This window comes from Sus scrofa, chromosome 12, assembly GCF_054392235.1.
Source record: "Sus scrofa isolate SSC_HxYL_T2T_F1_AM1 chromosome 12, Sscrofa_HxYL_maternal_Yorkshire_Landrace_v2.0, whole genome shotgun sequence".
Classification (NCBI taxonomy): Eukaryota; Metazoa; Chordata; class Mammalia; order Artiodactyla; family Suidae; genus Sus; species Sus scrofa.
In genome coordinates this window covers 28,753,406-28,765,994 of record NC_139394.1, presented here as the reverse complement: position 1 = coordinate 28,765,994, position 12,589 = coordinate 28,753,406, and the positions used below count along the sequence as shown (strand labels likewise).

General features: G+C 36.6%; 1 protein-coding gene across 3 annotated transcripts in view; it reads left to right on the top strand.

The window, feature by feature from the left end:
- Positions 1–12,589, top strand: part of CA10 (carbonic anhydrase 10) — a 640,214-nt gene that overhangs the window by 75,474 nt on the left and 552,151 nt on the right. For all 3 annotated transcript variants that reach the window (XM_021067239.2, XM_084984889.1, XM_084984890.1), the window contains exon 2: positions 8,621–8,695. In XM_021067239.2, the coding sequence (XP_020922898.1) occupies positions 8,621–8,695 (75 nt within the window). The remainder of the gene's footprint in view (positions 1–8,620; positions 8,696–12,589) is intronic.

Sequence of the window (12,589 nt, the reverse complement as noted above, 5' to 3'; positions counted from 1 at the left end):
GTGGCTTTTGAGCTGATACTTGAAGAATTGAATTACTTTGGATAAGCTGCAGAAAAATGATGTTACAGGAAAAATAAATAGCACGGGCAAATGACACATAAATAAGAGAAGACAGGTTAGTCTAACTAGGACATAGGGTCAGTCAGTGGAAAAATGTTTAAATTTACTTCAGTTAAGAAGTATTTATTTGATACTTGTTCTGTCAGGATGACAAATCTATGAAAGATAATTTAAGAAAATAGTATATGCACTAAGGCAGAAGTGTATAATAAATTCTATGAAAACACAGAGAAATGACAGTCACAGGAAACTGGAGTGAGTTTTGAAAACAGTTAGATTAACCACATTCTACCAGAACATTGAAAGCCTCACTTGCCTGTCATTGTGTAACCAACAGGGAGCCATTATTGTGGAAATCCTTGAATGTCGATCAATGAGTTTGGATATTTTTCTGTAAGAGGTTGAAAGTCATCATATAATTTTGAAGGGGTAATGAAATACATGAGAAAAGCAGTGCTTTAGGAAGAGGAATCTTAATAATGGGGTAGATGGGAGGACAGCAGCAGGTGGCATGGAGACAAGGAGTCCTGTTATTAGGCATCTGTAATTGCCCATTTAAATAATTATCGAGGACCTCTGTCTAGGTAATATAAATGTATAGGAAATAATGGATTAGAGCTAAAGCAAGTAGAACCAATGTCTTAATTCCTTGCGTATTGGAGGTGAATGTGTATCATTTGGATTAGTGTCAGCTGTGAGTGACTGAAAATACCAATGAAAGTTTATTTCTCTCTTCTAAATATAGGCATTCCAGCTCTGCCTATTGGAAATGAGGCTTTTGCTTTATATTTTAAGATAGCAACTTGAACCCTTGCCATCATGTCTATGCTCTAACATCCTGGAGGAGATGAGAGGAGGCATAGAGTTTCCCTTTAATATTTCTTGGATGTCCTATACACATTAGCCAGGATTTGGTCACGTATCCATACCTAGCTAGAGAGATAGGCAAATGCAGTCTTTGTTCTGAGAAGTCAATGTGTTTTACTAAAAACCAAGGCTTTCTTGTTAAGAAAGAAGAGGGAAATGGATTATTCACACTGTCTTCGCCTCAAGGGCAAAAGACAATTGTTGTGATCATGTAGTCCAGGAAAATAGCAATACCTCAGTGGACTTCTAAAAATGTTGGATTAAACTGGAACTAAAAATCCAGGGGAGGAATATAAAATTTTGAGTCAACTTCATTGAAATAATAGCAGAGATAGAAAGAATGAACAAATTTTTTTTGCAGCTACAACTCTCCAGATAATTCAAATTTCAAGCTTTTCTTTTTTTGTCTTTGTTACTTAAATAATTGCTCATCTGCACAACTCCGATGTGTTCATGATTCCCTGTCTCTACCACTTATAAAGTATGTAATACCATCTGTCATGTAGTGCATGATTAGTAAATACTGAGATCAGAAACTGAAAGGACAAAAAGATGTTGAACTGATAGTTTATGAAAAAAATAAATTAATTAATAAAACCATCTGGCCTTTGCCTAAGAGTTTCATCTGACCTTATGTCCCACCATGCTAATTGATTCCAGTGAGTCATTTTTGTCTGCTTTTCCTGTAGCGTTATTGGGCATTGGGCTTTATTACCAAGTAGCACAGGTTGAATTAGTTGTTTTTCTTTTCAAGTCTCATGTTCTGTTCCCACAGGTTTCTTGGCAACTATGCTTTCAGCGGAAAATGTCATGAGTGTCATCAGGGGCTTTCTAACTCTCCCTGGGTCAGGCAGGGTTATCTTTTTTCTCCCATGAGTTAGCTCAGAATCTAGAGGAGGGATTCTTCAGGCCATTTTTTTTTTTTTAATTTCAACCAGTTTCAAGTAAAATTCTACCATAGCTTCTGATTTTGTTTTCTGAGCAATTTTCTACTTTTTAATCTTTTGCCAGATTCCCTTTCTGCTTTTTGGTTGCACCCCACATCCCCCAAACTCACCACTACTAACATCAAATAATAAAAGTAGTGGATGTTGTGTAGTGAGCACAAAGTATTATCTTTTTTTTTGTTTGTTTTTTAACCATGCCCACAGCATGTGGAAGTTCCTAGGCAGGGACAGAATCTGAGTCACAGCTGTGACCTGAGCCATTGCAGAGACATCACCAAACCCTAACCACTAGGCCACCAGGGAACTCCAGTATTGTCTTACATAAATTAGCATGTTTAGTCCTTCAAGGCAGTTATTCCCAATTTTCAGATAAGGACATTGAGGTTATTTGTGTTTCTTTTTTGTTTTTTTTTTTAATTTGAGCATTTGAAAGAGGATATTGTTTGTTCTAAGTGACATAAAATCTAGTAATATGTTTGGTATTAAATTACAGATTGCTGGGAGTTCCCGTCGTGGCGCAGTGGTTAACGAATTCGACTAGGAACCATGAGGTTGCGGGTTCGGTCCCTGCCCTTGCTCAGTGGGTTAACGATCCAGCGTTGCCGTGAGCTGTGGTGTAGGTTGCAGACGCGGCTCAGATCCTGCGTTGCTGTGGCTCTGGCGTAGGCCGGTGGCTACAGCTCCGATTCAACCCCTAGCCTGGGAACCTCCATATGCCGTGGGAGCGGCCCAAGAAATAGCAACAACAACAACAACAAAAACAAAAAAGACAAAAGACAAAAAAAAAAAAAATTACAGATTGCTGTATATTTTCCTTTATTTCACAGTACCTCAAAAGGCACCAACGTTTTTTCTTGTTTCCTTTCCTTTTTTGACTTAGCCTTGCTGAGTTCAAGCTTAAGAGATATGAAGAGATTTTAGTCTCATTCAAAGCTATTAGTCATGATTGCAAGTTTCAAGTGAAATGAGATTAATATCACAATTGACTAACTTGTTGAGTTTTGAAATTATCAGTTTCAAAAAGGTTATCAATTGTGATTTAAAAGTAGATTCACTATATCTATAATCTTTCAAGTATTCTGAATATAACACATGCATTCTCATCATTGCTGTGATTTATGGGAGGCTAGGTGAATCTGAGCATGGAGTTTAACTTTTGGGATCTGAAGTTTCATCCACTTTAAAACATGAATAGACTCTACTACAAAATTGATCTATAATATTTACGGAAAATACATCTATTCTTGATTTCAATATGATAAATAATAGTAAAAAATAGTGAAATACAAAATGTGTTCTGACTTTGATGAACTGTTCATTTCATGAATTTGTGATGGAAGAGAATCACTCATTTGAAAGAGTTACAGAGCTTATTAACTGCCTATTTGTCAGAAGTCAAAATTATTTTTAAACGTACTAGCATTATTATATTATTATTTATTTGTCTTGAGGTTAGTCTAATATTTTGCTTTAAAAATAACCGCTTACATAACTATGGCAGTACAAATTACTTTACATTTTTCATGAAGTAACTTAAAAAATACACTTACGCCTTGTTCTTTGACCCTGATTTTGGCACACTATGCTAAAGAAAGGGTCTAAAAGAGGGAGAGCAAGGGATGCTCTGGAAGTGAAAAAGTTAGTTGCAGAATTCAAACAATCAAATGTCCAATAGGAAGGGAATAAGTGGGAAATTGCGGCATGTTAACTAAAAGGACTGTAATGTGCACATTAAAAATGAGAATGGTGAAAACAACTCAGGACGTAATTCTTGGTGAAAGAAGCAGAAAACAAAATTATAGCTACAGTATTAAATTTATACAGATTAAGGCTGATCTTTTTAATCCCTTTTGTGTTCTACTATTATTATTTTAGTTACATAATTCTTAAAATCTAAGAATTATTTATCATTAAACTTATTTTAGGGAAAAAGTGGAGAGGAATCTGAAGGGTGGGTATTCCCATAAAACTTGTGAATAGCATTTCTAAACGGCACTTTACATGTCTTTCTCCCTTCGTAGATTTATTAAAAAAATATTCGTTAAGCACTACCCATTGCACTATTATATGGTACATTATTGTAGACAAGGCACAACATTTACCCTTGAGATAATTTTAATTTATTTAGGGAGAAAGGGCTGTAGGGACATTACAAATTTAAAATGTATGAAGAAATTGTTGCAGCCATGAGAAGACTAAGGAGACATGATAGTTAAATGAAATGTGGGATCTTGGATGAGACCCTGGAATAGAAAAAAGGACATTAGGTTCATGTAGTAATGAAGGATGTTCATGATAAAGGAGATGGGTTTGGAGTATATATGGGCACTCTCTGTACTATCTTTGTAATTTTTCTATAAATCTAAAATTATTATAAAATAAGTGTGGTGGGGAGGGATGGAGAGAGAGAGAGGGAAATAAATATAGAAAAGAATGGCATGGGACTACTATTTTCTCTCCTGTTTCTTTTTTTCTCCAACTTTAGTAGCCTCTATCTCTCAATCTGATTTTGGATTTTCCTCCTCTGTTTAGTCTCTAAGTATTGAACATCCAAGAACTCAATTCTGTGTCCCTTTTGGTCTCTGTATATATATTTCCATTTTCCTCTCGGAGATGTCTTCTAAACTCAAGGTTTTATTTTTTTTAAATTTTTACTTCTATTTTTATTTTTTGTCCTTTGTCTTTTTTAGGGCCACACTCTTGGCATATGGAGGTTCTCAGACTAGGGGTCTAATCGGAGCTGCAGCCACTGGCCTACACCACAGCCACAGCAATGGCAGATCAAGCTGCATCTGCGACCTACACCACAGCTCATGGCAACACTGGATCCTTAACCCACTAAGTGAGGCCAAGGATCAAACCCGCAACCTTATGGTTCCTAGTCAGATTTGTTTTTACTGCACCATGACAGGAACTCCAAAACTCAAGGTTTTAAATATCATTTATATGAGGAAGGGTGATATATATATATATACATATATATATATATATATATTTTTTTTTTTTTAATCTCTCTTCAGAACTCATTTTATATCCAACTGCCTACTTAACATCTCCCCATAAATGCTCACTAGCATCTCAAACAGTACTCTTCACTTCACATTTCAAAGCTACTCCTCCCCCAGTCTCTCTTCCTTGTCATCTCAGTAACTGTGAACATCTAGTCTCTCAGGTCAATAATGGTGGAAGTTGTCCTTGATCTACGGTCTTCAAATTTCCTCATTCAACTCATCAGCAAGTCCTAGTCACTCTTCCTCTAAAATATATAGGAACTATAAATATATGTATACATTTTATAAAATATGCATTAATTATATAGAGTCCATCCTTTTCTATTTTCACCAACACTATGCTAGTTGAAGCCACCATCATCTTTCTCCTGGGTTCTACCTAAATTATCAGTTCTTTCTTGAACTTTTTTTCCGCATATATCTGCTATATTTCACTCATAAGGACACTTACATTTCTGGAAGAAGCCACTCCTGCCTGGCTTCATAGGATCTTTTAATCCACCTGAAATATTATCATCGCTGATTTTGATGAGGTTGGATTTTTTTGTCATTTAAATCTAAGCTAAATGTCAAAATCTCAAAGGCCATCACTGTTACACAATCTAATGTATATTTCCAATCACTCTCTATTACCTCACCTTCTTTAATTATAATGCAGAGTACTTTTTTCTATCTAATATTCTTCTTATAGTTTAATTCAATTTGTTTGCTTTTTTTGTCTCCTTCTAGTAGAATGTAAGTTCTTGGAAAATAGGAATTCTGTATTTTTGATGCTTAGAACACTGCCTGACAATCACAGGTACTCAATAAATGTTTGCTGAATTAACGAAAGTAACAAATAAGGAATGGACACTAATGTTCTAAAATTCAGGGAGATGAGGTGTTATAGTAGAGGAAAAATGATCTGAAGAAGTTTCTTGAAAAGAGTGAGAATTGGTAAGATTTTGAGAATTGAGAATTGAGTAGGATTAGTCAATAAGTAGATAAAGAGGGAATATTCTGGGTTAAAAAAAGATAGAGCAAAGGTATGGAAAGAACAGTAAACATGGCATACTTGGGAACAGCAGGTGGCTAGAAATTTCATAACGATTATGAGATCAGAATGAGTGGCAAATTCAAACTGCATAGATTCTAGAGTATCAGGCTCAGAATCAGAAATGTTAGGGACTTTCTGATGATATTCAACTCTAGCCACCTTTGAGCTTTTTAACTGTGAGCTTGTTCTAAGCCTTCTGAGTGAAAGTAATACCGGCTGCTCCACCACCAATTTCTTACTTTATTTTCCAATGCAAATGTAATTTTGATGTCAGATTTTTGGTTCTGTCCCAGTGTGTAAGGTGATCCCAGGTTATACCTATCTTCTGTGTTTGGAATGGGGACAGTCATTTTGTCACCGAGTTAGCCAGTACTATCCTTGATGATCTGAATATTCTGTCTAGTTTTTATATAAATTAGGGTCACATAGGGAGAAGGGATAGAAATGAGTTTCCTCCTCTCACAACTTGAGACAAAGTAAAGAATGGCTCAGGTATAAATACTTCAGGTATGGTATTTCCCCCTATACTTTTAAATGAAACACATTGACCTAAATAAAAGAGTCTACTGTGACTGATTCCCCCAGCAGAGAAAAGCATTTTATTTGGAAAACAACTGTTAGGGCTCCTACTATCAAATTAAAACCAAGTAACCACAGCATCACATGTGCTGTTAAGTGCATTGTCCATATATTTGACTCCATTTTTTCTTGCCACCTGGCACAATTGTGCTGGCCCAGGACTTGGGAGCACATTTTTTGAAATGTGCATGCTTACAGTTTGGTGCATTTTGACTGATGGTGGAGTGTAGTTAAATAATCCCCTTTCCCCTGCTGGATACCTTAGTGAGGCTCCTTTGTTCTTTATTATACCATTTCCTTCCCTCCACACCAGAGGACTCTCAGTCATTGCTCTTTGAGTTTTGTTTTCCACTAAGTTGAGAGGCCACTATGATTTCCATGTAGAAGTGTTCTACAGTTGTGTTTTCGTAGAACCTAAGTATTTGATTTATTTAGTTCTGTCTTATAGTTAATGACAGGAATTTTCTTTTTAAAGTAGCTCACTCCTAAAACATTTAATTAGGAAGCAGAATTAGATGACAATAATTCTTTCTAGCTCTAAAACAGAATCAGCAAACTGCAGCCCACAGGCCAAGTCTGTCTGTGTTTGTAAATAAAATTTTCTTGGCACAGAGCCACACTCATTCATTTATATATTGCATGTGGCTGCTTTTGTGCTCCAATGACAGAGTTGAGTAGTTGGGACAGACAGCTTTCAAAGCATAAGTATTAACTATCTGAGCACTTGGAGAAAACTTTGTTAACTCCTATTCTAAGGCACTATACTTTTTAAAGTGTTATCCCTTTTCTATGCCTAAGTTTCTCCATCTGTATAAGAGAAAATGAATTCTCTCTCCAAATCCTAAGACTCGAGTTTTCTTTTGAAACTTACACATTCTCAAACTACCATAACAACCAAAAAAGAGAATAAAATTGAAATAGGGTTTCCTATCCAGGTTTCCTCATCTGGCACTGATGACAGATTTTATTGTCACAATTTTGATTAGATTACATGTCTTTCCCAGGGGCTGGTTACACATCAAGAAAAGAAATTCCAGCCCATAGACAAAGAGAAGCAGAGAAAACAGTGGAAGTTAACATGGCTTTCTGCTCACCTGTTTGCTCTTAGGAATTCTCTATCAGCTTTCTTCCACTCACTGGAAATCAGATATAAACAACAAAAAGATGATTATTAAGAATCTTGCTGGGAGATGTCAAAATGGAAATGCAGTACTTCTCTTGGTGCTCTCAGATATATTATAAAATAACTTTAAATAAGGTGCCTTTTAAATGTGCTGTCCTGCCTGCCTTTTCAAATTGCCAAACAGTATGAGGCCAGACTGGGCATACAAGGGCATTTGAAAATGTATTACATAAAATACCTTTATTTTCTTCAACTCTAGCCTGTACCTATCATATTTCATAATTGATGGGCATCAAATGGCCCTACTCAGGCTGATTGATTTTTACAGGGCGAATTTGGATCATTTACAATGCATGTCAAAGAAAGCTAACGAAAACTTGGCATTTCCATCATTATAACAGACTTTATTCAGATGGTCTGATTGTCTTGTTGCCTGCTAAAATCTTACATAATTCCACATCTTAATGGATGGAGATATTGAAGAAACAATTATTGGAGATAAAGAGAGAGCAAAGCGTTTGGCAAATTTCTTGATGGAACAGAGGCTTTCATTGATACTTTTGTCAGTTGCAACACTCGGTCATCCAGGGGCTTCTTTTTCCTTCTTTCTTTTAAATGATGTTTCTTGAATTGATAGTTCAGTCAGACTGATAGGTCTTCCCTATATGGAAGTGTGTATGTGTGTGTGCATGTGTGTGTAAGGGATGGGTAAAGAACTGAGGTGAGTCAGAGGTAGTAACAGGTGAGTTTAAATAGACTTAAATATATAATTACTGTCTGTTTAACTTCATTAGAAATATACTGAGTGTTTTTTATAAAACACTATAACAATTTCTTTACAAATTAATAATCTACTTGAAAATAAGAGGAAGAAGGTTGATGTTGCATTTTTTAGAAAAGGATTATTTTATGTATAGACCCTCTTCTTGCTTGTCAACCAAGACCCAGTACTTCTTGGTTATCTTCTTAGTTTCCTTTCTCTTTGTTTTTCCTTTAGCTCAACAGAATTCACCAAAAATCCATGAAGGCTGGTGGGCGTATAAGGAGGTGGTCCAGGGAAGCTTTGTCCCAGGTAAATGCACATTTATTTTTGTTACCTTATTTTTAAGAAAATAATTTGAATGAAATATAGTATTATTTCCCGAATTTTGCATTTGCTACATGGCATGGAATGTATTGCAAAAGGCACCATAGTCTGACTTACGTGTTACATGAATACTCCATCAAGAGAAAGTTTATTAAATGAGAGGTAATTTAACCAAGACCATGTTTTTCCATCTGAGCTTACATCTTAAGGTCTTTCCATCCACAGGTGGTTCTGTCTGGAGAGGGCAATGGAGGAGTCAGGATTGAAGTTCTCTATGCTGAAATTTGGCTAAGTGAGAAAGAGCCATTTTTTAATATTAATGAAACAGGAAGTCTGGAGAGTCTGACTGTGGCAATGAAGCTTTCTGGGATGCATGCTGTCACTGATGTCATTTCAGTAGCAGTTATGGTCAGAACCTAGCAGATTGAGCCAAACACCAGCTAAAAATAGCAGGTAGAGAGGATGCAGTTAATAAGAGGGATGGAGGAGAAATGAAGACACGTTAGTGCCAGAAGCATACTTCAGTTTCAGGGCAAAGTGGAGGGTCCTTGTTTTCCCCCTACTCTTATCCTAATCATAGTCTTCATCCTTCTGCAGCTTCAAGACTTTGTAGCACTTGTCTTGAAGTGCTGCATGAAAGGGCATGAATGTTAAAGAGAAGGAGGGAAGGGGAAGCAGGTGAGATTTCAAAGTATTTTTAACTGCTTGTGTGTGAGAGAGTGGGAAATAACTTCTCAAAAGGAGTCAATATGGGGCTCTAAGTCAGGCACTTGAAAACAGAGGGCCCCAATTGTCAGTTGTGGACTTTGTGATATGGGGAAGAGCGGTGTTGCCAGGTCACCTGGTTCATTCTTGGCTGCTATGCCTTCTTTTCTGGTTTTTCTATAGAGTTCATTACATCACCTGTTCAGAGCTAAGCAAGTTGCCAAACCCCTGGGCATCACTTTTCTCATTTGTATTGTGAGACATAAATAGGTACTCTTGGAGTTTTTCAGTAGGAGGAAACCAGGCACAGTGAGGGAGAGTGGATAATCCAGAGAAAAGCCAGCTGACTGCCAAATAGTCTCATAAATTGTTATTATTAACTTGATAAATTTACAGTGGTACATTTAGGCCTTGGCCCAGTAGGCATAGAAACTGGGCTTGATTAATTCACCCACAAATGATCAGGTTTCTGATCATACTCTTATAATAACTTAATTGGTACCTCTATGTTCATATGGCATGTTATAGATATGTGATATCCCTATCCAATGGATGGAAGGCTTGTTTGTTTGTTTGTTTGTTTTTTCTGGGAAATCTGCTTCTAATATTCAATATATCCCAGTATTTACATTTGTAATTATATTTTTGTGTTTTGTGATCATTAATTAGAGCGACAAAGGGCATTCTGCCAGGTTTTAATGTCTTGATAAATTAGCAATACCCTCTGTAGTGACTGAAATCTTCTTGAATAATACTGGATATATTCTGAGAAATTTTGCTTTTCTGCTCCAACGTTTTTCAATGTCTTCTCCCACTGACAACATTATTTCTTTACATGTACTCAAGGCCCTGTATTGAATTGGTTTATATTTCTAAAACAACTACAGGAAAAAAGTTTTATTTTTCCTTTATGTGTTGATTTAAACGAATTTAACTTTCCAGTTTTAAATGAGATAAAATGTACAAAGCCTGCTACATGGGAAGCAATAGGGTGTGGAGTTCTGGGCATGGACTATGGAGTCAGATGGATTTGAAGTCAGTCTGTCTCTATGGCTTCCTTCTGGTAGAACTGTTATCAAGTTGCCTACTAACTCTTGGTGCCTCAGGTTTTTCATATGTTAGAATGGAGATAAAGACCAAATCAGCCTGATGAAGTTTTTTGATGATTAAATTAGATAAGGAAAGTGGTTCATGGTATGAGTCTGTACATATCAGTTGCTTTTGGCATTACTATCATTATTTTATCAGTAACAACATAACTGAATATTTGATACTTCTCTGAGAAAGGCAGAAAACTGTAAATTGTGAAATGTAATCATTCAAGTGAGTGTCTCTTAATATACAAGAACATGGAAGATGTTTAGTACATGTTCATTGAATTTGTAAGTTCAAAGATCTCCACACAGTGGCCATTGGAGAGGTTACTCCATCATCTTCTGGATTTAACAGTCCTAAAGCCCTATGGCTTCCTGATAAAGAAGACTAGTATCTGATGATCTCACTCTCTAAATTTTGGGGAATTCCAGCTTTCATAAAAGATGAGTCATGAGAATTTGTGAATTAAGTAAGTGGACCCAAGGCTCTAACATTTGACAGACTCCAGATGACCCACTTGATCTGAATTGGTGCTTAGGACAATGGTCCATTTTTCTCATATTATCATTACTGAATGTAAGATTAAAAGTGTTCTTTACTTTGCCACTGAGCCTTTTTTTTTCAGAATATGGATGCATAAAAGAGAAGAGAACTTCATATGACTCAATTATTTGGATGAATTTTACTGTCCTAAAAGTTTTTATAAGAGTTCAGAAATAATTACCAGTTGGTGTAACAGTTGTGTATCTGTGACTTCAACAGAGCTTGTGGTGGATAGAAGTACATGGCACCTATCGCTATGGCAAACAAGGCTGATTTAACACTAGAATACCCCACTTTGGTCAGTTCAGTAGTACTTAAGGAATAACCACCTGATACTAAGCACCATGGATGGAACTGTTGTTAAAAAGCTAATTGGGTAGTTCCCATTGTGGCTTAGTGGGTTAAGAACCCCACACTGTGTCTGTGAGGATTTGATCCCTGGCTCAGTGGGTTCAGGATCCGGCATTCCTGCAAGCTGTGGCATAGGTTGATTTGGCTCAAATCCAGTATTGGCATGGCTGCAGCTCCAATTCAACCCCTAGCCCAGGAAATTCCATATGCTATCAGTGTGGCTGTGAAAACAAAAGGAAAAGAAAGGAAAAAAAGAGCTAAATGATATGTGATTCTTATATAAATAAACCCAGAGTCTAAAGGGAAATATAAGCCATCAACCCATGATGTAGTATCAGGGCTTTCATAGGATTGGTTTATAGAACATGTAAAGGAAGCCATAAGGGTTGGATTTGGTAAATCCTGGTGTTTACTATACTGTATTATTTACTGCTCCAATCTACCTCTTCATCCAACAGCACCCGTAACCACAGTCTGCCTTAAAGTCTTACACCCAGAGCCCCGATTTTGTTTGAGTGTTTACCCTCCATGCTGCCATATTCCCCTAGCCCCAGGAAATTACTCTTGGCTAATATATACACAATCAGTTACTTTTTAGACAGTGATTGATTTAGACATCATGATGGTTAATACTTAAAAAATATTTTGGCTTCACCCACAGTTGTCTGAGCCAGGGAATGAATCCACACCACAGCAGTGACCCAAGCCACTGCAGTAACAACATTGTATCCTTAACCCACTGTACCGCTAGAGAACTCCCATGATGATTAATTCTATGTGTCAACTTGTCTGGTCCATAGTACTCAGATATTTGATCAAATATTCTAGATGTTTCTGTAAAGATATTTTTTAGATGAGATTAACATTTGCGTTAGTAGACTTTGAGTAAAACAAATTACTCTATATAATGTTGGTAAGCCTCATCCAATCAGTTGCAGGCCTTAAGAAGCAAAAACTGAGGGAAATCGTGCTTGCAGACGTTTTTTTCCCTTGAGCTACAATATCAACTGGGGATCCAGCCTGTTGGCCTACTTTGAAATTTTCAGGTTTTTTAGTCTCCACAGACAGTCATGCGAGCCAGTTCCTTAAAAATTATTTTTGTCTCTGTGTGCACACACACAGGCACACACACACACACATGCTCTCAAACTATTGGTCATATTTCTCTGGAAAACCTTGGTAAAT